We start from the raw sequence: 25,204 nt of genomic DNA on the forward strand, positions 1-25,204 counted from the left end.
TTCGATCTGAAGAAGTGCCATGATATCTTAGATAGTTACCAGTCAGAAACAAACTCATGCATGATTGCTTTTTAACTCTCCTTCAAGGTCACAACAAGTTATCAGTTCCATTTTTGCACAAAATTACCAGTTTATAATGTCAAAGGCCACATTAGATTTTATGAGCTTCTTTCCTCCTTAGAAGCTTCCCTCTAAATACTAAAGAGATCTCTAGCAAGACAGTATCACTAAAATACACATGTATTACTCTTCAAAATACCAGGTGTTTTAGAAACGGTGTCAAAACAAATAAAGTTGAGGGGCTACCTCCTAAAGCCAAAGTATTAGTGTATTTCAAATAGAAGCTTAATTGTGTCATTTAGGTAGACAACCCTTTCCCAACAACACACACATGGGACTGACTTACATAACTTACTTGAGAGCTCTTGATAAAAATATATGTGAAAAAAGACTAAACTATATAGTTTCTGTATTATGCAAGATTAATGTGGTTGGCATTTCATAACACATCTTGAAATCAATAAAAATCAGAGGTGCTGACACTCACATTCTGCTATTTTGTGGCAACTGTGCTTTCACTTCTCTGTAGTACTGCACCAAGATCAGAGAAATAAATTCTCAGAATTTTATTTCCACGGGAAAACGGGGAAGGCAGAGCACAAAAAAGCCAGTTTTAGTCTACTATTTTTTACATAGTAAAACAAAAGAAAAGACGCTTTAAAGCCTGTTTCATGTTGGCACAATTTGAAGAAATACTTTTAGAAAATTGTGATTTTGTATTCATACCCATAAATGAACTCCGAGTGCTAAGCCTCAGAAGCTTATATTCAGAAATTTATTATGACAACTATAAATTGTAACTCTGCAGAAAAGGTGCTGTCAAATTTCCCAAGAAACAAAGGGAGATAGCCTCCCAAGACAGCACCAGCAACTTGTCAGCAATCTGAAAACATTAATGCCAATAGTCACAAGCATACTCTATTCAGAATGTTACAAACTGAAGCGATATCAACATCATCAGTTACATACAACAGCAATTGTTTCACAATAGCATCTGATAGCACAATAGATAGATGTATAAAAAATATCGCTGGTAACATATACTGATAGCTTCACATGTATTTAGAAATAAAGAACAAGCAGAATAATTTATTCCATACCAAGAAGTCATCTTCTGGGAGAGCTGAAATAAATGCCGGCTCAATGGCTTGAAGAAAATCAAAGCCTTGAGTTGCCCACCTATCTCAAAGAAAAAGAAATGACAGAAAATTAATTGCTCTTTGGCCAAAGCCATCATAAAGAGTTTCAACAACATCCAAAACCAGTAAATGGCAGTTACTTATTTTTCCTCTGGAAAATATGATAAAATCTTTGTAAGAAAACGGATTAATGTGTAAGAGATAATATATTTAGCTTGTATTAATACATTTGCCCCATTATATTCAGACAAAGTCTGATCTTAGGAAGGACACTGCCAAATAAAGTGAGCAGGCCATGCTATATATCTCAACTCTTATATGTGCTATCTTCAGGAACACTATCATTAATTCGCTCAAAATATGTTGGCAACAAGCCAAACCACTATGTCCTCTTTCTGAAACAAGATCAAAGGAGTAGTAATGATTTCATGACTATCTGATCAGCAGCAACTGGGTATCACTGGTTTCAGGGCCTAGAGTGGTAAAGTAAAACAAATAAGTAACTTGGCTACAGCGAGTTGTGTCTTCAGCCACCTGCTCTCCCCCAACTGCCTCCTTTTAGACCTACTAGAATTAGCAGCTGCAACCTACAAAATGCAAGTATAATCACAGGATATCTTGAATTGGAAGAGACCCACAAGGATCAAAGTCCAACTCCTGACTCCATACAGAGCAACCTGAAAGTTAAACCGTGTATCTAAGAGCATTGTCCAAATGCTTCTTGAACACCAACAGGCCTGGGGACATAACCAGTTCTCTGGGGAGCTTGTTCCAGTGCTTGACCACCCTCTCAGTGAAGAACTTTTTCCTAATATCCAACCTGAACTTCCCCTAACGCAGCTTTAAGCCATTCCCTCATGCCCTATCATCAGACACCAGAGAGATGAGATCAGCACCACCCTCTCCACTCCCCCTCATGAGGAAGTTGTAGGCAGCAATGAGGTCAGCCCTCAGTCTTGTCTTCTCTAAGCTGAGCAAACCTAGTGTTCTCAGCCATTCATCATAAGTCTTGCCTTCAAGTCCTTACACCATTTTTGTTGCCCTCCTTTAGACACACTGTAATATTTTTATGTCCTTCTTACATTGCAGAGCCCAAAAGTGCCCACAGTACTCAAGGTGAGGCTGCACCAATGCTAAGTATGGTGGGACAATCACCTCTTTCAACTGGTTACATATACTGTGCCTAATGCAGCCCAGGATATGGTTGGCCCTTTGTCACCACCAGTGCACACTGTTGACTCACATGGGGTTCTGGTTGATGGTAAGCTCTAAGATCCCTTTTTGCAGGGCTGCACTCCAACCTCTTGGCCCCTGATCTATACATATATCCAGGATTACACCACACCAGCTGCAAAATCTGGCATTTGTCCTTGTTAAATTTCCTAAGGTTAGTGATTGCCTAGCACTCATAATCTATCAAGATCTCTCTGTACGGCCTCTCTATCCTCAAGGGAATCAATGGCTCCTCCTAATTTAGTACCGTTGGCAAACTTAGTATTTACTCAACTCCTGTGTTCAGATCATTGATAAAAACATTGACGAGAACTAGCCCTACAATTGAGCCCTGGGGAACACCCTAATGACTGGCCGCCAGCCAGATGTTACCCCATTTACTCCAACTCTTTGAGCCCAACTCTGCAGCCAATTATTCAGCCACCATATTGTGCATGTGTCTAGCTTTATGCTGGACAATTTGTCCAGAAGGATATTGTGAGAGATAGTGTCAAAAGCTTTGCTAAAATAATAACTAAAAAAACCCAACCAAACAAAAAACAACCACATCCACTGCCTTCTCTTCATCCACGAGGTGGGTAACCTTGTCATAAAAGGGTGTTTAGTTAGTAAGGCATGGCTTGCCCTCCATGAACCCACGCTGACTTTGACCAATGACTACATTGTCTCTGAAGTTTTTTTTCCAATAACTCCCAGAATAACGTTCTGCATAATTTTACCAGGAACTGAAGTGAGACTGACAGGGCTATAACCACCAGGGTCTTCTTTCTTGCCCTTCTTGAAAATTGGAGTAATGTTTGCTAGCTTCCAGTCAAGGGGAACCTCTCCAGATTCCCAAGACCATCGATAAATAACTGAGAGAGGTCTCGCAATAACGTCGGCCATCATCTTCAGTACCTTGGAATCAATTCCATCAGGCCCCACAGACTTGCATGCATTCCGTTGCAGCAGCAAATCTTGTACAAGTTGAAAGTCAAAGAAGGCATTAAATGTCTCTACTTTGTCTCCATCCCTATTTGTGAGGTGACCAAACTCACCAAGTAACGGACCAATGTCATCTTAAGTCCCCCTTTTGCTGTTAACGTACTTAAAAAACTTGTAAAGTTGTTTTGGGTTTGTTTTTTTCTTTTTTCGTTTCCTTTTGTTTTTGAAGATTAGCACACCAAGCTAACTAGCCTATCCACACATGGTTCAGCATACCCACTCTTTCCTCCTCTTCTTCCAGCAAGCAGAACAAACCACCTCCAGGACAGACTGATCAGCCCTACACTTCAAGGAAACAAAACTGTCACTGATGTGTAATCTGCAAGAACAAATCAATATAAGGCACCTACTCTAATGCGAAAGAATTCTATTGAATTTCTGATATACCAGCTGCAAAATCCTGCAAAACCACCTAAATAAATCAAGTAAAGGCATCATTCTGCTTGGGCCAATTTCCCCGTTCCTCTGTTGACATCCTCAAAACTGATGTAACCTTGTAACTTTTTTCATTAGTGCCCAGCAGTGCAGTTTCATAGCACCGACTGTAAGCACAATTCGAGATACCGCTGGGCACAACACTGCTGTCAACAGACAGAAAATACTTCAAACTACAACAAAAAACATCCACAAATGCATCCATTCCTGCAATCATAGAACTGAAGAATTTTCACCAGAGTGAAAACACTTCTTCCTCATCTGTGGGCCATACTTAGATGCTTTAAGAAGTCCTTCTGTTAGTCCTTTCTGACAGGAGGCTAAAGCTTCCATACATACATCGTTTCCACAACTGGCACAAAACAATACTCCTTTCTCTGTAGAATACCCAGAGAACGACTGTTGCATATTCTGCAATCTTTATTGCCTCCTGACCACATAACACTTTCTTCCCCAACCTAATGACCCTTTATTTAAAGTCTTTTAATTGTCTGGGTCCAACAGTCTCCACTTTTTCTTCCCATTTTCTGTCAGCTAACATTGGCCAAAACGTTCCACAAAATCTTCTGCTAAGCAGCTTGAGTGTTCATTTGGCTTTACATATTTATTATTCAAATTACTTTCAAAATTTAAGAGTCAGAAGCATCAATAGTTCAGAAGAACTACTTCTAAACAATAAAGCATTACTAACAGCATGAGAGAGTCCTGCATGGTATTTAAACACAAACTACTATCAGTAACAACTTGGCTGTTACCTGGGTCGGGTGCCTCGGCCACTCTCACATTTTGTTAGCACGTAATTCATCCATTTTCTGGCAAAGCTGATATACTTGTCTCCAATTTTCTGCCTGAATTCTCCAGACATCAGACGAACAACTTCTTTATGGTACTGTAAGAAACTAAAGATTACTTTTCACGTATTAATAAGAAGAATAAAAATACCATTTGCAATATCCACTGGAGTATTTGCAGGCTAACAGAACTCCACAGTATGGTAACAGTCACATCCTACTCTTAGACAAAATGATTTTATGCAAGCAGTTGCATATTTATACAAAAAAAAAAATAATGCAAAAATACATGATACAGATAATGTGTTATAGTGAGAAGCAGCACTTGAGCCATATTTCATTCTTGTGTGTATACGGGCATGCGCTGATGTTTAACAGTGTACGCATCATTTAAGAAACATCCTACGTAAACACTCAGTTCTGTCATCAGAGATTGAACCATGAAATAGTGTTTATTTTTAGTTATATTGCAGGTCACATTAGAGGATAAAGGAGTTATATACGTACATTTAAAAAATTAAACAGAAATACCAGCTGGTTTTTAGGGGACTAATCTTAGAAGTATGTTAGGGTATGAAACAAAAACATAGTGAAACAGTATACTAAAAGCATCTGAACACGACATTTCCTCATCAGCATTCGAAGGAAGGCACTCAAAAGCGATATTCACTGCATCAAAGAACCACCATAAACTTTGAAAGAATGGCTCATATTACAGTATTATGCTATTCTAGGCTGAAAAACTGCGAGAAGCCAAGTTACACAATGACATTCAGTATCAAAGGATATTTCTGATTTCATCTAAAATGCTGCCAAGTAGCAGAGCCTACAAGACTACACCTGAATTCATCAACAACTTAAAGGTTTTTAGAGTTCCAGGCACTGCTAATTGGAGACTGAATTTAATAGATCTATGTGTTCTTTTTCAATCATTTTCACATAAGATTGATGTGGCAACACATAGTTTTACAACATTCTGCTAGAATTCTTCGTATTTCCACAGAGTTATAGTTACCTTATCTGCACCAATGCAAAAACAGAAATTTCATTTGTTTTTACCAAAACTTTAAAACAAATGTGTCATTAAGTTTTTGTTTCCTTACCTCAAACCCAAAATTATAACCCTGAATCATGGCTTCCCGGTAGTATTGCTGCAAAGTGGCAGATTCAGATTCATCAACTTCAGCATCAAACTCAGATGTGAACATGTGATCAACTCTATCAATGGCACTGCTTATCTTATTGCATAGCTGTAATGCATCACTCTGAGTAACAACAACAAAAAGCAATGGGGGGGCATCAAATTATTAGTTATATTCCACAGTTGACCAGACTAAGGCAAATATGAATCTAACAATTACATTATTTTACATGGAAATGTACTTTAACACCATCACAATTCATTCAGTTTTCGAAAAACAAACACTTTCCACCAGCAGTTGCACTAAGCAAGCCTTATAATTAACTGAAGCACTACAATTAAGCTTGTTTGCTTGAGTGAGATTAACTTTAAAAACAAGGACAGTGAAGGGGGGGGGGACGGGACACGGGGACAGACGACGGGACATGGACAAAAAGCAAAACCCCAAACAAAAACACCCAACCAAAATCAGACAGACAAGAATAGAGAAAATGAGTTTTACTATCTACAACGTGACAAAGTCTTTGGTTGTATTTTCACCCTGGTATGTGGACACAGCTTCTGTTGAACTCAGGGGGAAAATGTAGGGACCTGATATTGCAACTTCAATCTAACAAAGCTTTGCTTTTCTGGGTCCTCCAAAAAACCAACCAACCAAAAAAAATGCACGAAAGAAAACCCTCATCCAACAAAAAACCCACCACCACAACAACAAAAACCCAAAAAACAAACCACACCAAAAACAAGAGCAAAAAACCAGAGAGATATCTAGCCACTTTTACATCACAAAGTAGCCATCATCTCCAAATATGGTAAAAAAAAAAGTTGTTTCTTGCAGATCATGGATTTTGATAGCATTTATTTTTATGAAATCAAACACTTTCTTTTAATTCAATAGTGCTCTTATACAAAGGTGTATTTATTCTGTTGCTATTAATATTTCTATTGCATTATAGACTTGTTTCCCATTTACTCAGTGAAAAAATGATTACACCAATATTGCTCAAAAATACACTCACAAATCCTTTGCAAAAACAGAATGAAAACTGTACTGAAAGTAAAGCCCATAGAGGTTGCATAAATTACAGTTGCAGAATGTGTCATTTGCATTGCAATCCTTACATGTTTTTTACTTACCAGTGAGCAAAGCTTCATCAATTTTGACATAATCTTGAAAACTGCTTACCTTTAGCTGTTGTAGAGCTTTGGCAATAACCGGTTGGCTGGATGTCTGTTCCTGGTGCAGAGATACAAGCCCTTCAATAGACTGCTGGAAAGCTTTTCTCTGACTCACAAGGTGGGCAGATTGAATGACTACAAGGAGGAGGTTATCAACCTAGGAATACAAGATACCACTAGTTCTTATAAAAAAAAAAATCCTCTCTATAAAGACACGTCCCATATCAGGAAATTCCAATTGTTTTTCTTTTTTTTTTTAAATTCTAAAATATGAAAGATCTCTCGTCGCTATTCATGAAAATCTTTAATTCACACACAAAAGCTTGATGCTGGCAACTGACCTTGATAAACTCTCATCTTGCGAACAGAGCTCTATTAAGGCAAATGCCACGGGAAGTTTTCAAGGGGAATACACTCCTATTCACTTCCGGAAAGGTTTGGTAAACACTGTATTAAAATTATCTTCAGAATAGTTATACACAGAAAGGCAGTGTCTAAGCAAAATAATTATATTTTCTCAAAGCAGATGGAGGTAACAACCATCACATAAATTGGCAGGTTTTATCCAAGTAATGTAATACACTTCAGGACAAAAATCTACTATTGAACAGGGAAAGCCATAGATTTACCACACAGTATTTGATCAGATTTTGAAAAATATTAAAATGTAAGAACATATTTTGGAAACCAGAGCTCTGATATTGCAGAAGTCTATAAAAGTACACAGTCACAGATGCTGTTGCCTTTGCTGTGGCATTATGAGTCACATACTAAGCTCTGTTGATTTCAAACTACAGACAATGCATCTCCAACAAGTTACTCACAAAACAAGACCTACTTCATCCAGATTTTCAATACCTCATCCCCAAAGAATATCTTCATGCTCAAAATTCTTTGTTGATGGGATTCTTCTATTTTATGAGTATTTTTTAAATAACACCTTACATTTTCTCTAGTTTGCAATCAAAACGTTTTTTAAAAAACACAGGACACAATCTTTCTGAAAGACATTTTACTTCCTAACCTTTCAATATTGGATTTTAAAAAAATTAATAAACAATGTTATACACATACACATATAAACACATACAAACACACAGTGTTTTATGGGCACTTACATATGTCAGAATACCATTTGCAAACCAAATTCCATCTTTTGGTGTTTTCATTTCCTGAATGAAATGCTAACTTGGATAGAAGTCCAATGAAATTCTAAACACTTAATCAAAGGCTATTTTTTCATTGTTCAGTCTGGAAGAAGTAACATGCTTGCATGTGAAAAACACCAGTATGTACAGGAGTGACTTTTTCAACCACCTGTAATTGCTAGAGCCCTCTGAATGCTAAAGGCCAGGCACAGTGACATGGAAAGTCACTCTGTTTGTGAACTATAGAGCCTATTTATGGTAGGGATCCAAGGAACTGCATGACATACCAAAAGGAAAATTCACTTAGCTTAACATAAGGATATGAGAACAGGGTGGGCAGGGAACTGCAGCTGGCTCAGTTGATAGAGCACAGCAGAACTGCTGGCAGGGAACCCCTGTTGGCTTGGGATGAAGGAAAGTATGACTGGAAAGATTTCCTCCTGCAGAACTGTTGAACATCCACTAGCTTCCACAGGAATTTAACTTTAAATGTCACAATTCATCCATGACTGAAAGTAACTGGTTTCATGCCTCACTGTGTGGAAAGCACACAACCGCCATACGTGCCTGGAGACTGGTGACTTCTTAATAAAATGTACAGTTTGAGTCCTATCCACATTTCTGATACTGAACATCCAACTAGACATTGCAAGTACCTCTTTATTAGAAAAGTCCAACCCTGAAAAACGCACATTGTGGAGATTAATCCTTCTAAGAAGTGTTAAAATCCATTGGATTTAATAGAATCATTTAGGTTTGAAAGGACCTTTATGATCATCAAGTCCAACCGTAAACCTAACTCCGCTAAGTCCACCACTAAACCATGTCCCTAAGCGCCTCATCCACATGTCTTTTAAGTACCTCCAGGGATGGTGACTCAACCACCTCCCTGGGCAGCCTGTTCCAGTGTCTGACAACCCTGTCAGTGAAGAAATTTTTCCTAATATCCAATCTAAACTTCCCCTGGCACAACTTGAGGCCATTTCCTCTTGTCCTGTCACTCGTCACTTGGGAGAAGAGACCAACACCCACCTCTCTGCAACCCCCTTTCAGGTAATTGTAGAGAGCGATAAGGTCTCCCCTCAGCCTCCTCTTCTCCAGACTCAACAATCCCAGTTCCCTCAGCCACTCCTCATAAGACTTGTGCTCCAGACCCCTCACCAGCTTCATCGCCTTTCTCTGGACACGCTCCAGCACCTCAATGTCCTTCTTGTAGTGAGGGGCCCAAAACTGAACGCAGGATTCGAGGTGCGGCCTCACCAGTGCCGAGTACAGGGGGACAATCACTTCCCTACTCCTGCTGGCCACACTATTTCTGATACAGGCCAGGATGCCGTTGGCCTTCTTGGCCACCTGGGCACACTGCTGGCTCATATTCAGACACCTGTCAACCAACACCCCCAGGTCCTTTTCCACCAGGCAGTTTTCCAGCCACTCATCCCCAGGCCTGTAGCGTTGCAATGGGGTTGTTGTGACCCAAGTGTAGGACTTGGCACTTGGCCTTGTTGAACCTCATACAATTGGCCTCAGCCCATTGATCCAGCCTGTCCAGATCCCTCTGTAGAGCCTTCCTACCCTCCAGCAGATCAACACACCCGCCCAACTTGGTGTCGTCTGCAAACTTATTGAGGCTGTACTCGATCCCTTCATCCAGATCATTGACAAAGATATCAAACAAAACTTGCCCCAATACTGAGCCCTGGAGAACACCACTTGTGACTGGCAACCAACTGGATTTAACTCCATTCACCACAACCCTTTAGGCCCAGCCATCCAGTCGGTTTTTTACCCAGCAAAGAGTGCACCCACCCAAGCCATGAGCAGCCAGTTTCTCCAGGAGAATGCTGTGGGAAACTGTGTCAAAGGCTTTACTAAAGTCTGGGTAGACAACATTCACAGCCTTTCCCTCATCCACTAAGTGGGTCACTTCATTGTAGAAGGAGTACAGGTTAATCAGGCAGGATCTGCCTTTCATAAACCCATGCTGACTGGGCCTGATCGCCTGGTTGTCCTGTATGTGCCGCATGATGGCACTCAAGATGATCTGCTCCATAATCTTCCCCAGCACCTAGGTCAGGCTAAAAGAACTGTAATTCCCTGGATCCTCCTTCTGACCCTTCTTGAAGATGGGTGTCACATTTGATAATCTCTAGTCTGCTGGGACCTCCCTGGTTAGCCAGGACTGCTGGTAGATGATGGAAAATGGCTTGGTGAGCACTTCCACCAGCTCCCTCAGTACCCTTGGGTGGATCCCATCTGGTCCCATAGACTTGTGGGTATCTAAGTGGTGTAGCAGGTCACTAATCATTTCCCCTTGGGTTAAGGGGGCTTCATTCTGCTCCCCGTCCCTATCTTACAGCTCAAGGGGCTGGGTACCTGGAGAACAACTGGTCCTACTATTAAAGACTGAGACAAAGAAAGCATTAAGCACCTCAGCCTTTTCCTCATCCTTTGTCACTATGTTTCCCCCCTGCATCCAGTAAGGGATGAAGATTCTCCTTAGCCCTCCTTTTGTCGCTAATATATTCACAGAAACATTTTTTGTTGTCTTTTATGGCTGTCTCCAGGTTAAGTTCTAATTGTGCTTTCGCCCTTCTAATTTTCTCCCTGCAAAACCTCACAATGCCTTTGTAGTTCTCTTGAGTTGCCTGCACCTTCTTCCAAAGGTCATAAACTCTCTTCTTTTTGTTCAATACTTGCATTAACAAAACTAAGAATCAAACCTATCCTTGAATTTAACTTTTTATTACCTGTAAAAGGACACATACCTCACTTAAATTACTGTGGTTAATCTGAAAGGATAAGCATTCCTAGAAGTGTGGAGATCACATAAACAGGGAAAAAAAACAAAACCAAACCCACCTGCATTGTGCGCAGTGTATCAACAGTTTCTACTTGTGGCACGACTTTGACCGGCTGACCCTGCCATGCACTCCAGCTGTCATCTAATTCATGGTCTTTATCACTGTGTTTGGTCATTAGTAAATAGGCCTCATATGCAACCTCATCTGAATCCTTCGAGCAATCCTTTCCAGCAGCTGCATTGAAGAGCTGCAAAATCACAGATTTTTCCCCTGCAATACTACTTGGTACAAATACTTGTAAACTCTCGAGTCCAGGAATTTGTACCTGTTGAAGGAAATAAAAATATACTGAATGAGTGAATCTCGCTGTCTTCTATGATACATAAAATAGATATATGTCATCTCATTTAAGCAAGAGGGAGAGTTTCCACCTTAAACAGCTGTACAATATACATACTAAAACAATACATTCCGCCATTTTTGCACTAAAAGTCAAAATGCTTTATAAGAAATTTTTTGTCTTGAAATCCGCTAGATCACCAACTTTCAGTGACATCTTTCCTTGCACCTTCAATTGAACCTTCTACATATTCTTCTAAAGGAATTTTGTTACAATAAAGTCCGATTTCACAAATATACTACATATGTGTGTATAAAATATATATATACACACGTATTTTAAAAAGTAGATTAGTTGAGACTAATTTAAGACTTACGAAGCACACACTTTTAAGACTGTAATATTAAAAGAAGAAAAATTCCTTCAGGGTCTCTAAGAATCCATATAACATTTCTCAATGGCCACAAAAGATAAGAGTAAGCAAAAATATGGCTAAAAAGTATCAGTTATTCTTTTACTACTCACGAAAGAGAGATTAATCAAGTCCAATAAGTGTTCTCTTTTAATAAAATACTACTTAAAAACTACTTCTGCATTGTATCTGTCACATTGGTAACAACACTTTCACCAAGTCAGGCATCAGAATCAGACTGTGAAAACAGTGAAATAGTTGATACTTGTGATTTGACATGAGGCAACTGACTTACAGTGAAGTTTAATTCTCTCTTTTCAGAGTTCTATGTCATCAAGCTAAGGCAAAACACTGTACTCAACATTTTTACCACAGACAGCCATATTTTATAATTAAAACCATTATAATCCATAGGTCAATGTAAAAAAAACGAGATGGTTGCTACTGAAAGCTAAAATAGTTTCCCAAAACTAATGAGCATCTGATTGAAAAGGCTGTTGAAAATTTAAACTCCCTAGATGATGTTTGAAGGACAATATACGAAGTGTTGATCACCAAAATGCGTGTTATTTTGAGTGGTGAAAAAAAGCGGAGAGGTACTACAGAAAGAGGGATAATCTTGAGATCCAAATAATCTATCCAGATTATTTAACTCATATGCTTACACAGATTTTTTCAACCTCAACATTCATTTTTTTCTTCAAAACATGTGTATAAGAACAATGACACTATCTTTAACTAAAAGGTCTACCAAATTTAATCTTGTGTCTTAAAGCAGCCAAAAATGGATACTTGGGGAAAAATATTTTTTTAAAAGTAAACATATACTGATTTCTCTGACTATTCTCCCACTCTTAAACAATTCACAGACTAGGGTCCTGCTGAGCCACATGTTTCATCCATGTTTTATCATTTAACAACCCTTTATGAACTTCTCTCCTATGAACTTGTCAGTCTCCCCTTGAACCAATTTTCTACTTTTACCAATCATTTATATAAATCTAACAAGAATTTTGTCATGCAAAAGTTAGTGGATTATTTCCCAGTTGGGAATTATATATATTGAATATATGGAAGGACAAAAAAAGAACAGCAGACCCAAATAAATTTCATCTGTTGAAGCAATTGATTTACTTAAATTGAAACTACAATAAAGACTTGTTGACCTAGGAATTTTTAAGATATAAAGTGCAAAACCATAAATGTGGGAATTTATAGCGCAGTAAATATCAGGCACCGAGAGTTTAACCCACTTTTGCTGTACAACGGTTTTCTAGCAACAGTTATTCTGGAACAGAACACAGTCCCTGCATTTCTCATATCCTCAGCACTCTCAAGAGCAGAGCTCCACTATAATACTGTTGCTTTATAAAAGCACACAAAACACATGTCCATAGTCTGAGATTACCTACTTAAACATGTCCATTTACTGTTGTATCTGTTTACCTCAAACTTTAAAGCATTTATTTTTCATAACACTCCCTACTAAGTGTTATTACTCCCCTCTCACAAATGAGTAAGTACTATTGAAGCAAAAATGCTTTTCCTAGGTCACAAGGAAAATCTTTGGGAAGATAAGGAATTAGACACTGATTTCCCAAAACATAAGACTATCATTCTCACTCACACAAACACAAGTACAGAAAACAATTTGACTGCCACAATACATGACATGTTGAGATATAGATGCCACACTAAAAAATTGAAAGCATGCCAATAAATATCCTCTGACATTTTGCTTAGCATCCCCACTCTACTTACATGCCTCTAAACTGAATTTACCTTCACATACTCTTTTGTTTTCAGAGCATTCAGAAGATCTCGCACAGGGGCTGACAATGCAAATTCTGCTGCTATTTCAAGGTCCTACAAGTAATGACAAAACAAAAGAATATGCTTTCAGACTAAATTTCTTTAAAGTATACAAGTAAGACGAGACTCTACTGTTAACTTACCTTCCTCAGCATTTTAGCAAAACCAAGAGCTTTGGAGGCCCTTTCTCTAGCTTCATGAAACAGCTCTTTGAGTGCTCGGCTGGTCTCTATAACAGACCTCCTGAAACATTGGTAAGAATGAAGTGACAATGTTTTAATAAGTCATATTGCATTTATGTAGCTATTAGAAAATAAGAATTATTTACATATATGTCAGTAGAAAGAGAACAGAAAAGATAAATATTTACAAGCAGCTGACTGAAATAAATTGAACCTGCATGGGGACATTTTTGATAAGGATATAAAAGTTGATTTTAAAGAATGTTACATAAACAATCTCTCATACCCTGAACTAAAAAGGTTACTAGGCTTCAAGCAGATAAAATGATTACTACTGCATACAGAAATATCAGCAATAAAGTCTATGGAGTCTTGCATTTACAAAGTTCTCAGTCTAAGAAATAAAATGCAGTATGTACCTGTCAGGGGTGTAGAAACATGAGTATGTACCTGTCAGGGTATAGAAACATGAGTAAGTGTGTTTATTATTATTAAGCCAAAGGGCTTAATACCTGATTTCATCTGATGCAGTACTGTCATCGGCACTGGCCCAAAATTCATCACAACTGTCTTGTAGTCCAGAATCTAAAAATATTCCTGTAGATTTCAGCAGCATTCCTGCAATATCACTGTAGCAACAGAAATGGTGGAACTTCAGGGTCTTATTCAGGCAGCATCTCACCTTAAACTTCTTCCTACTCTGTCCAACACAAGAGAGCCGCGTTGCCAAGTCCGCCTGCAGAAACAAGCAGCATCTTGGGGGCCCTCAGATACGCTACTTGCACAGGGCTACCAGGAACAGGGAGTTTCCATGGAAGCAGTCATTCCTGTAATAGCTAGAATAAGAGCAATCTGCACTTACTGCATCCTATAGCTACAGTCATTGTAATAATCCATAAATTCACAAAGACTATCAACTGCTTAAGAAGGCCTCAAGAAGCCCAATCTGGGAACCCTGAACAAGTGCTGACTTGAATACATATCTGGTACAAACCAACACCATAAGCACAGTAATTAAATAAAACCTACCAGAATAGTTTTCCAGCTTGAGCTTCACCCCCTCTTATATAAGGAGTTATTTCTTTGGTGAAATTCCATTCTTCTTCCAACAGATTTTTTAAACTATGAGACGCTTGAGGTAACTGCTGTAGCATTTGGATCCAGCTCCGCATATAATCAAAGTAAACCTGTACATGGAAAGAGATAATTTAAACAGAAGTTGTTACACAACATGTAACTAAGGACTACAACTTCTCAAATCAACAAACAATCTCAGTATTATACGATTTGTAGAAAATACTTCTGCAATATTTTTCACTTGCTATGACTGAAAATGAGCTACATGCTTCCACACAAAAGGTGCAATTTATGGCTCGGGAAGTAGAAAGTGCTACTGAAGTATTAAATACTATGTCTCCGCGACACTCTTCTGAAAACATTGACAGTATTACCACCTTGCCTGCTGTGCAAGGCAGGTTAAGTACAATTCTTCTTCAAACAGCAGCCCTTCGGGATCATACTGAATGCAAAAAATTAGCTGCAATTTGTTTTAGTTCAATAATCCACAACATCAAGCAACGTCCATCCTTAGAAATGTAATAATGCCAAGATCACAGAATCATAGAATGGTTTGGTTTGGAAGGGACCTTAAAGATCATGTTGTTCCAACCCCCCTGCCATAGGCAGGGATACCTTCCAATAGATCAGGTTGCTTAAAACCTCATCCAACCTGGCCTTGAACACTGCCAGGGACAGGGCATCCAAAACTTCTCTAGGCATCCCATTCCAGTGCCTCACCACCCACACAGTAAAGAATTTCTTCCTAATATGTAATCTAAATCTACCCTCTTTCAGTTTAAAACCATTACCCCTCGTACTATCACTACACTCCTTGATAAAGAGTACCTCCCCATCTTTCCTGTAGGCCCCCTTTAAGTACTGGAAGGCTGCTATAAGGTCTCCCCGGAGCCTTCTCTTCTCTAGGCTAAACAATCCCAACTCTCTCAGCCTGTCCTCATAGGAGAGGTACTCCAGCCCCCTGATCATCTTCGTGGCCCTCCTCTGGACCAGCTCAAGCAGGTCCATGTCTTTCTTATGCTGGGGGCCCCAGAGCTGAACACAGTACTCCAGGTGGGGTCTCACGAGAGCAGAGTAGATATGGAAACCTTAAAACTCTACTCTGTGTTAGGTAGGTACTGTGTTCTGACAGTCTCAGGCTGTAGCCCCATTCTTGAGTTTATTTAATTCGCCTTTCACTCTCAGCCTAATTCCTCTTCCAGTACTCTTCTGAGCTACCTTGCCTGCCTATACAAGGAATCCACAGAAAAAGACAAAGAGTAAGTTCCACAGCCCACCCCTCATTAATCCTGTCTTAACCTTCTGATTTCATACAAGTTTTCCCTATCCCTATTTTCAGTCCAGATCATCTCTTCAGCTCTCTTTGTCCAGCTGCCCCAGTCTTCTGACAATCTTGACCATTCATCCAATCTTTCTTCCCTGCTGCTGGCACAACTCTGAATAGGCACAAACTGTGATTCTTTGAAGTCTGATACATTTATTCCTATTTACACGGTCTTGTTACCATCCTTTCAAGACCTACAAAACCCAAAATCCTTATACAATTAAAACTTCTGCCAAAGTTCAAGCTCTTGCCTCAAAGCACAAAAACACTACAGCTACCTAAAAAACCCCAAACAAACAGGTAAGGAATTCCAAAACGGACAAGATGAACCATTTTCCTTTCAACTAGTCAGGTCATTTCTGCTGGAAGTTTCTAGAAATTTCAGATGGAGATGAAGGCAGGCACACAGCATAAAAAACTTCAGGTAAAACAATATATTTTCACCACCGTAGGCAATGACAAGCATGTAATAGGAAAAATCCATGTGTATTCAACAATAGATGGTACCAGCAGCTCTGCTGACAAAACACTAGTGATAAGTTATTGAGGTGTATCTTGGGGTTTTTTCCCCCCAGAATAGTGAGAACAAAGCTCAAACAACTCACAAAAGAATAAAAATCAGACACATCTGAGGGAACAGTGTTTTAAACTAAATTTATTAAGGAATACTTCATTTAATCTCTTTCAGAGGCCAGGTGTTTGTCTCGAAAATACTCCTTTGTGTTTAACTTATTGCAATAATGTAAACACATTAAAAATATGGTATAATCAAATGGATGAATGCAATACCAAGATATTAAGACATGATGTTAGTCAAACAATTGTATTTGTATTTTATTCAATACTAAAAGTTTAATAAAAGTTTAGTTTAAATGTATGGAATTCACAGTTCTATTTATGAACCATTTTATTGTAAATACAGGCAATTTACAAGTATACTGTAGCACAGCCCAGTAAACAAAAGTCAGTATTGCTAAAATGGCAATGGCTACTGTGTTACCTTTACAAGTCCATTAGAACAATAAAAGTATGTTGAAGTAGCACAACAAAAAAAAATGAGCAAGACCTATACCCAACAGGGACAACAGATTTCTATTAGCAGTATTCAGATCAATACACTTAGTAGAACTCCAAATATTTTCTCCTTTTTGAAGCTTACCATTAACATTTTATGCAGATCCTCTTCAAAAGAATCAATGTTGCAATCAATCTTTTGTAAGTCATCTAACACCTCCCGCAACATAAACTGGTAATATTGCTTCATTAACAGGCCACCCTTCAGAACCTCTTTACACTCTCTCACTAGCTGCAAGAGAAAAACCAAAAAACTGCCATCAGTCAAGACATTACTCTTAAATTCTCCCTAGGAAGTGGAAGCTTAATTTGTCAGTCCAGTTTGTCTAAATATGTTAGTTTATCACTACATAATTTCTACAGTTTTTAGAAATACAGACAGTTGCTCTACATGTCTGCAGGAAAGATATGACTAGTTTTCCAGGATTATTTAATTGCCATCATGCCATTTGCCAACATAACTGTAAATGGAGATGGAGGCAGATGTTTCAGACTTCATTCCCTGCACAGGGCCACAGCAAGCAACTTACTGGATAGTTGAAAAGTTTAGAAGTTGGCAAGAGGGCTTACAATCATCAAATCAACAGTTTAAATGGAAGCAAGTCAGGAATAATACGCAATGTGTTTGCCAGATGCTTAGAGACCTACGAGAAGAAATGTTTTACTACAGGAAATTCATTGTCAGTCTGTTGGGCAGGTGTCCACAACTCTAAAACCCATACCAGATCTGAAAAGAGTTGGTGTTTCTTTTGTTGTTTCCCTCAGCACAGCTACCATAAGGAAAGTTACCTTTTCAACCACAGAAGTGGTCACTGAAAGCTTACAGCTTTTATTTATTTGAAGAAACGTGCACAACCATAGACATAGGAGTACACAAACAGCAGGAATGGTTTCAAACCTATGCTAACAAATGCCTTCCTTTCAGATGTCCTTCCAGAGCTAAGTGTGTATTCTTCTGAAATTATCATCAGTCTCCAGGTCTGACAACCCCTGACCTTTTCTGAGCAACAACTTCATTATATCGAGAGTCTGAGAGGAACAGAGTGGTTCATTTGGAGGATCAGATGGAATAGAACTGTTGGTTAGTTAATCTGCTTTGTAAAATCTTGTATAATAGCTATCCTGGCAAAATAATATATCAATATAGTGGACTCAATGCACAAGAAATTATAATGGCATGAAAGCAGAAAACATACAATAATGTTATTAATATGACAAGAGTCTTTGCAATCTTTTATAGGCCAGAACATGTTACGCTGTGCTCCCCCGCATGCAGGGGAAACAAGGGTAATATTCTGAACTCTGTAGTTTAAAACTTACCAATAGTTAGGTGAAAAAGGAAAAAAAAACAGTATTTTTTATAAGGTGGAAATCCAGTAATTATGCATTTATATCCCTAACATGTCATATATTTAAAAATGAACGTGCATTCTTCACTCTCCACTCAATCACATCCAGTTTACTCTCTGTTAACCAATTGTGGTTTTTTGCCCTTGGATCCACAAAGAAAAACACAACTTGTTCAAAGAATTTAAAATTGGTATTTAACTTCCCATTTTTCACAGAGACAGACAGGACTTGGCAATATCACTTATCCGTAAAACTTCACTATATAGTATGCATCTTACAGATACAAGCAAAGTTCACTTCTAAAACTTGCAAAGAGTAACATTTGTCTATTCCAAAATAAAATACTCTCAAAACTTCATTAAAAATAGAGATACTTTTATTTTTAAATACCACCGCTATGCAGTGATGTGTAGTGCTACTCAATAACAGAATACAGGATTTACAAAAAACCCTGTAGTGCTAATGTTAAGTGTCAACTTTTGGAACTGAAACTCAGAAGGCAATAACCAAACAAAAAATATGGTCTATAATGAGCACACTAAAGAATGCGTACGTGTATAACTATACCCGATACACAAAACCTGATTAAGCAGAACACAGTAACTATTCAGTACATTGTGGCCCTGCTCCAAGTGGTGTCAGTCACTTACCAGAAACCAGGTAGGTGTGACTTTTCAACTAGGTCAGACTACCTTAGAGTTAATGCATGCCACATGACAATAACAGACCATAAGCAGTCTGCACAAAATGTTAATGGATGACATAAGGACTGTTGACCCAAATATTCCAGGAGGTACCACAAGCTGTTAAGATCATCTAGACAGAGTGCTGATCATCAGATATGGTTTTGCTCATCCAAACACATATCCTTTAGCTCGCTTCTGCTTTAAAAAAAATCATCAAAATGTGTTCAAATACTACCTGGTTAACAGGTGTGTGGATTACAGAATTGGTAATTAAGAAATCAGCACCTGCATCAACATACCATATACTATTGTGCTTCTAGTTATAGACTTAAATGGGTGTCAATGAAGAAGAAATTGCTTATTTTTAAATTGCATTTCTCTATTACAGTATCCTATAATCTGGAACTAAAAATCTTCTGGCAGTATTGACCTAATTTCTCCACTGATTTTTGTAAGGAAGACGCTTTTATGAAACGACAGTATCATCTACTACCTTTTTGAAGATACAAACTGGTATGAAAGATCCAGAGAGATGTGATAGTTATTTTGCAGAAGATCATGGTGCTGTAAGACACTCAACACAAGTTATAACAGACAAACAGTGCCTAATTTAACGACCTAACAGAAATAACCCATGTGCATGTGCACATACCCACACCCCCCCCCTCCACTTCTCAGCACAAATGCAGAACTTGAGAACCATCTTCAACTGTTCAGTGACTACACTGCCACCACATAATAGCAAGTTGCCATTAAAAGAGAACAGCTCTCTCTGATAACACGGGATCATGAAGATCACAAAAGCTATTGCTAAAAGTGAAACATGGATGAGATGGCTCAAAAAGGGGAAGCTAGTGAGAAAGGATGGGAGAAAAAGCACACTGTAGGAAGCATACGTTCTGTGCTGGTTTTGTTTTCTGTGCTGGTGTGTTTATCTTTTCTCGCAAACAAGATTTTTTTTTTTTAAAATAGAATTGACTTGCTAGTAATCCAAAAATTTAACCTCATCTTGGAAAAGTTGAGTATCAGGACTAGTACATTCAAGCAGTACTGCTACACATTTCAAATGGTACCAAAAAGTAGGAGACGCATGCTTAAAGGTCTCAGTGCTCCAAGTGACACCCACTAGGTCAATCATTATAGAAACCAAACTGCACTGCGCTACACGCATACGAAGAACAAATCAAGGGACTGGGTTTGTTCAACCTACAGAAGAGAATACGCAAGGGGAACCTAATCACACTTTTCCAATGCCTAGAGGGTAGTTACAGAGAAAATGGGGGCACTCCTTTCACAAGGATGCACGGCGACCCAACAAGAGGCAACAGGCACAAGTTGCTTCAGGGAAATTCTGTCTGGATACAAGAAAAAAATGCTTTACTGGGAGAAAAAAATAAACGCTGGAACAGATTGGCTGGAGATGCAGTGGAATCTCTCTCTCACTGAAAGTATTCAGGATCTGGCCTAACAAGGCCCTGGATAACCTAATACAGGGCCCAGCTTCCAGAAGGTTGGACCGGAGTATCTCCAACCCAGACTTCTCCATAATTCTGTAATATTCTGTGAACTTGCAGAACAAAACAGACCCCTAGACTCTGTTTTGAGCCTGCTCAAGATCTTAGGAATAATAATTTTTCAGGAAACAAATAGATCTATTTGTGAAATATCCTCCACAGGTCCTTTGCCTGTTCAGAAATACTGCGTGGGACAGCAAGCATTTGCTGAGTTGAATTCATTATTTTCCAATGTAATTAGCAAGACAGTATACACCATCAAAACAGTCTGTAACAAACACATTGTTTTCCAGGAAAAACCTGTCATTTTTACTTAACTCAAAGTCCACAAGGAGAATACAAAATGTAAGCAAAAAAATAGCCATAGTCTCTGGGAAAAAAGGATACATTTTGCTTTACAATACAGTATGCTATACTATATTTTACTGTAACTATGACTCTTAAGATTGAAATTGTAGGTACTGTGGTTTTGGATATGAGGGCATCCAAAATCCTAGCATAAGAAGGAAAGAAAAGGGGAGAGAGTAAGGGAGAGGGTGGGAGGGGGCAGAGAGAGGACTGAAATTTATTTGGGACTGTAATGTAACTTAGCAATTGATTTTGGAGCAGCAGATAACTGGAATGTGAAATCATACCCAGCCCAAGAGCTTATTTAAATGTTTACCCTTAAAGACCACCTAATAAAACCCTGATCTGGTTATGCTTGCGAGGGAGCACGGCCATGACTTCAGATAATTTTAGTGTGGCCTGGACTAGACTCTGAAAAATGGCATTGATCTAAACAGTCTTCAATGTATCAGATAACTACCAGAAAAGAAATCCTCATACAACATTCTGAACCAGTGACAGGACTGACAATCTTGGGTCACTACTCACAGAAAATACCAGATATTTATATGTAACAATATGCTGGGAAAGAAGATTTATTTTTTTATTTTGTTTTTCTTCTTAATCAACTTCCACTATGTGTCCACTGCATGTTACCAAAGGTCTCACATTTGCAAAGAAAAAAGGATCAAATCTAAGAAAAAAAGAAATATACAGACCCTTAAAACTGGTTACACTGCCTAAGAAACCCAAATGGAGGAAGATGTGCTGGACAAGGTTATATAGCTTATAATGCAAATGGAACAAATACTGTTTACCTTCGCTGGCTGATAATTCTTTAATCACCAGTTTTGATTCCTGGAAGTCTAAATCAGAGAGGTATAAATGACCAGTTTGTTTTACTGTGCAAAAACCAGATCTCCATATGAAATACAAGACTATTCATAAAATTTATTACATAATTATACATTGTAATTTCTTAAACTAATCCTCTTTAAACCATCAACATCATAACAAAATGATAAAGTCATTTCAAATAGGAAATATAAAAAAGAAACAGTTGAAGCAAACCTGTTTAATACTCAAAAGAGATGGTTCCCCCGCAGGTCTTTGTTCCAACCTTAGCTTGAGACATTCATGGATAACATTGAGCAGTACTCGGCAGAGGACCAAGAACGCAGGTTCAAAAGATGGTAAATCCATGGATTTCAGCTCCTCCCATGATACAGCGCTGCATTTTTGCTCACAACAAGGTGGGGAATTTAATAACTGCACGTAATCTGAACACAACATGGGATCTGGAAATTCTGAGAACTGTAACAAGAAATAGGTATCATGAAAAGGATCCTTAAATTCATTAGGATTGTGTATGCTACTTCAAACAAATGCTAAAAAAATCTATTTTTAAAAGGTAAGATTCGATTAACTGGCAAATCAACCACCGAAGTTTCAGTTTATCTTTTTTTTTTTTTAAAGCTATCTTTTAAAAATTTTTTTTATTTGAGGATCACCAGGCTAAGGAAAACAGTTATGGACCCTTGGGAATGAATAAAACAATCTCTTACTTTTTGTTTCTGTTTTAAAATTATTAAAGCATCCATTAAAGCTGGAGATGACCTCACTACACAGGAAGAAACTGCTGTTTGAAGTTATGATGAACACACAAGTTAAGCCTAACATTATGTATAAGAACATATATTCAGGTCATTATAACATACAATACTTGAGAATTTCAAAGTATATTAAAAAAAATAAATAAATCAAAAGGTCTTACACTGATTATATCTAGAGAGACAAGTTTGCACTTGGCTACGTCAGGTGAGTAACCTCATTCCTTTTCAAATACATAGTGCATATATTATATAAAATTCCACATTGTAAAATAATGCAATATTCAAGGTAGTGTCACTAGCTAAATTGAACAAGACTATTGAAAAAATAACTTGTGAACTTTGGTAGATATTAAGAAATTGAAATTAAAAAAGGAAGATAAAATATGAAGAGATCATCTGTTTTTTCAATTAATAAACTTATTTTTCATTTAAATTAAAATTACACTTAAATGAAATGACATTTCTAATTAGAGAAAATAATTGAAACTACCTGAAATAGACATCCTAGATTTCTAAACTATATACCTTGTGATAACATTCTAAGCAAAGCTGTACATGGAGGCACTCCGGGATTTATCTTTAAGATAACAAATTTTCTTCCTAAATTAACAACACACTGTACACCACCTAAGGATAAAATTTGTTTCAGGTTAAGTTTGTTTTATTCTAATTCTCATTTCACAGCTGAATATACTTCATTCATATATTAGATATAACTAGCATTTTTTAGGTTTTTCTTCAGTGCCAAATTTAAATAACATCACTTCAAAGAAGGGGAAAACATTACCAGAAATAAGATCAAATTATTAAGTACTGCCTAGAAAGTTAAAAAATTTTAAGCCACTTTTAAGCTTATTATCTAGCAGAAAATAAAAGTAAAAAAAAAAAAGAAATTGTTCATTCCTTTACACCTACACACATATTTTTAACATTTGTGCCTACAGTGTTGTTCAAGCTCCGATTTCTCAGAAGAGTCACACAAAATTACAGGTACTGACAAGGTCAGTTTTCTTAGTGTTTTTACTTTTTAAATACTGTGACCTTTCTCAACTGTCATGGGGGATGGAATAGCATATTCATTACTGTCTAACATTGGCACAAAACTTATTATGCACTACAGATTCTTAAGTGCTTTATAAAACCACTAGCTCATTATGCAGAGATAGCAAACATGCATGAGTGGGGATTTCCTCTATACCTAGTTTACTTGAAGTTTAATCGTTAGTTGATCTACAGTATAAGAACTTATCTACTTACATGGTATGTTAATGTCTTCTTTTTACTAACTCTCTTTTAAACAAACACATAGCACCAGAATAGCACCAGAGCTAAAGGCTTTTATACAAGAAGTTTTCATTAATAACAGATCATGAAAATACTACACTTTTACAGTACAACAAAATGCTTAAGAAATACAGTCCTCATTGTGATGCAAGTATAGTGTTGGAAAATTTAGTTCTTATAAAAATACCAAAGAACTAGTCTATAGGCAAAAATAACACAATGAAACTGAATGTGTTATTTCGTTTTCTAACGTTAACAGCACATGACATTAGGGCTTAGTATTAGATGCCTAAACTTCCATTGTTCAGTTTGACTAATCTTAATCTTCAGCGGGCCCAATCTGAAATGTTTCAATTGACTACCAAATACTTCTTAAAAAACCCCCAAGAAAACAAAGTCCAAGCTGTTTATTGAGTTCATACATAAAATCCATACTCTAAAGTGTAGCCAGTTGAATAAACAACAAACAGGGTACACAGGCTTAAATACTGTTCTACTAAAATAACATCTCTGATTTTGTAAACTAAAATAAGAAATATTAGGCATTTTCTTTAATAATCAAATCATACAACTGCTACACAAAACAGACTCTATAGTGCCTAGAGCCTTATTAAAGTATCAGAGCCTATGACAAACGAAACTTGTACTTTAAAAAACACTAAAACCAGCTATCTGTATAATACAGATTAAATGAGCATTAAAATGCATACAGCGGAAGAATCCAGAAAGCACATTTTAGATTAAATATAAAGTAGTATAAGTAACAACAGAAATAAAGTATGTCCAGAAATTTTAAAGTGTATGTACACACATAAACACAGTCAAGATATTAAAAAAAACCAAAAACACAGAAGCAACAAAGATTAACAAAACACTAACAGCTCTGGCTGCATACAAATATCACACTGAACTGCACTAAAAAAACAAACCAGGACACTACATTCGAAATACTGTCAGATGCAAAGACCAAGCAATTCAAAACCATCTCTTCTATTCTAGTCTGATGTCATCTTCTGCTGCAGTAGGTATCATGCTTCTGACAAACAGTTTTTTCTTTTTTTTGACAGCATTATTTTAGTTTTGTGGCAGGAAAGCAGTTTACAATTTTATAACATTCACCTTTAGTCATAAAGTAATTTCTTAAAAGAGGACAATATTCCAAAGAAAATGTAATAATTACTGAAAATCAACTTTCAAAGAAGTCGCAAGGCTAGAGAAGGAGGGAGAAAAGATTAACCTTACATCTTACACAAGTCATCCAATGCTAAATTACAAAAAAGTTTAATTCTGTGAAG

At 37.6% G+C, this 25,204-nt stretch overlaps 1 protein-coding gene across 1 annotated transcript in view; it reads right to left on the minus strand.

Annotated features, from left to right (window-relative positions):
• The window catches only part of MAP3K4 (mitogen-activated protein kinase kinase kinase 4), a 75,484-nt gene that overhangs the window by 25,128 nt on the left and 25,152 nt on the right, over positions 1-25,204 (minus strand). The window contains exons 4-14 of the mRNA XM_059828090.1: positions 22,084-22,326; positions 17,221-17,367; positions 14,690-14,847; positions 14,173-14,289; positions 13,622-13,721; positions 13,449-13,532; positions 10,973-11,239; positions 6,970-7,119; positions 5,746-5,907; positions 4,607-4,740; positions 1,161-1,239 (exon numbers count right to left, since the gene is read on the minus strand). Of these exons, the coding sequence (XP_059684073.1) occupies positions 1,161-1,239; positions 4,607-4,740; positions 5,746-5,907; positions 6,970-7,119; positions 10,973-11,239; positions 13,449-13,532; positions 13,622-13,721; positions 14,173-14,289; positions 14,690-14,847; positions 17,221-17,367; positions 22,084-22,326 (1,641 nt within the window). The remainder of the gene's footprint in view (positions 1-1,160; positions 1,240-4,606; positions 4,741-5,745; positions 5,908-6,969; positions 7,120-10,972; positions 11,240-13,448; positions 13,533-13,621; positions 13,722-14,172; positions 14,290-14,689; positions 14,848-17,220; positions 17,368-22,083; positions 22,327-25,204) is intronic.

The sequence above is a fragment of the Gavia stellata genome, chromosome 2 (assembly GCF_030936135.1).
Source record: "Gavia stellata isolate bGavSte3 chromosome 2, bGavSte3.hap2, whole genome shotgun sequence".
NCBI classification, from domain to species: Eukaryota; Metazoa; Chordata; class Aves; order Gaviiformes; family Gaviidae; genus Gavia; species Gavia stellata.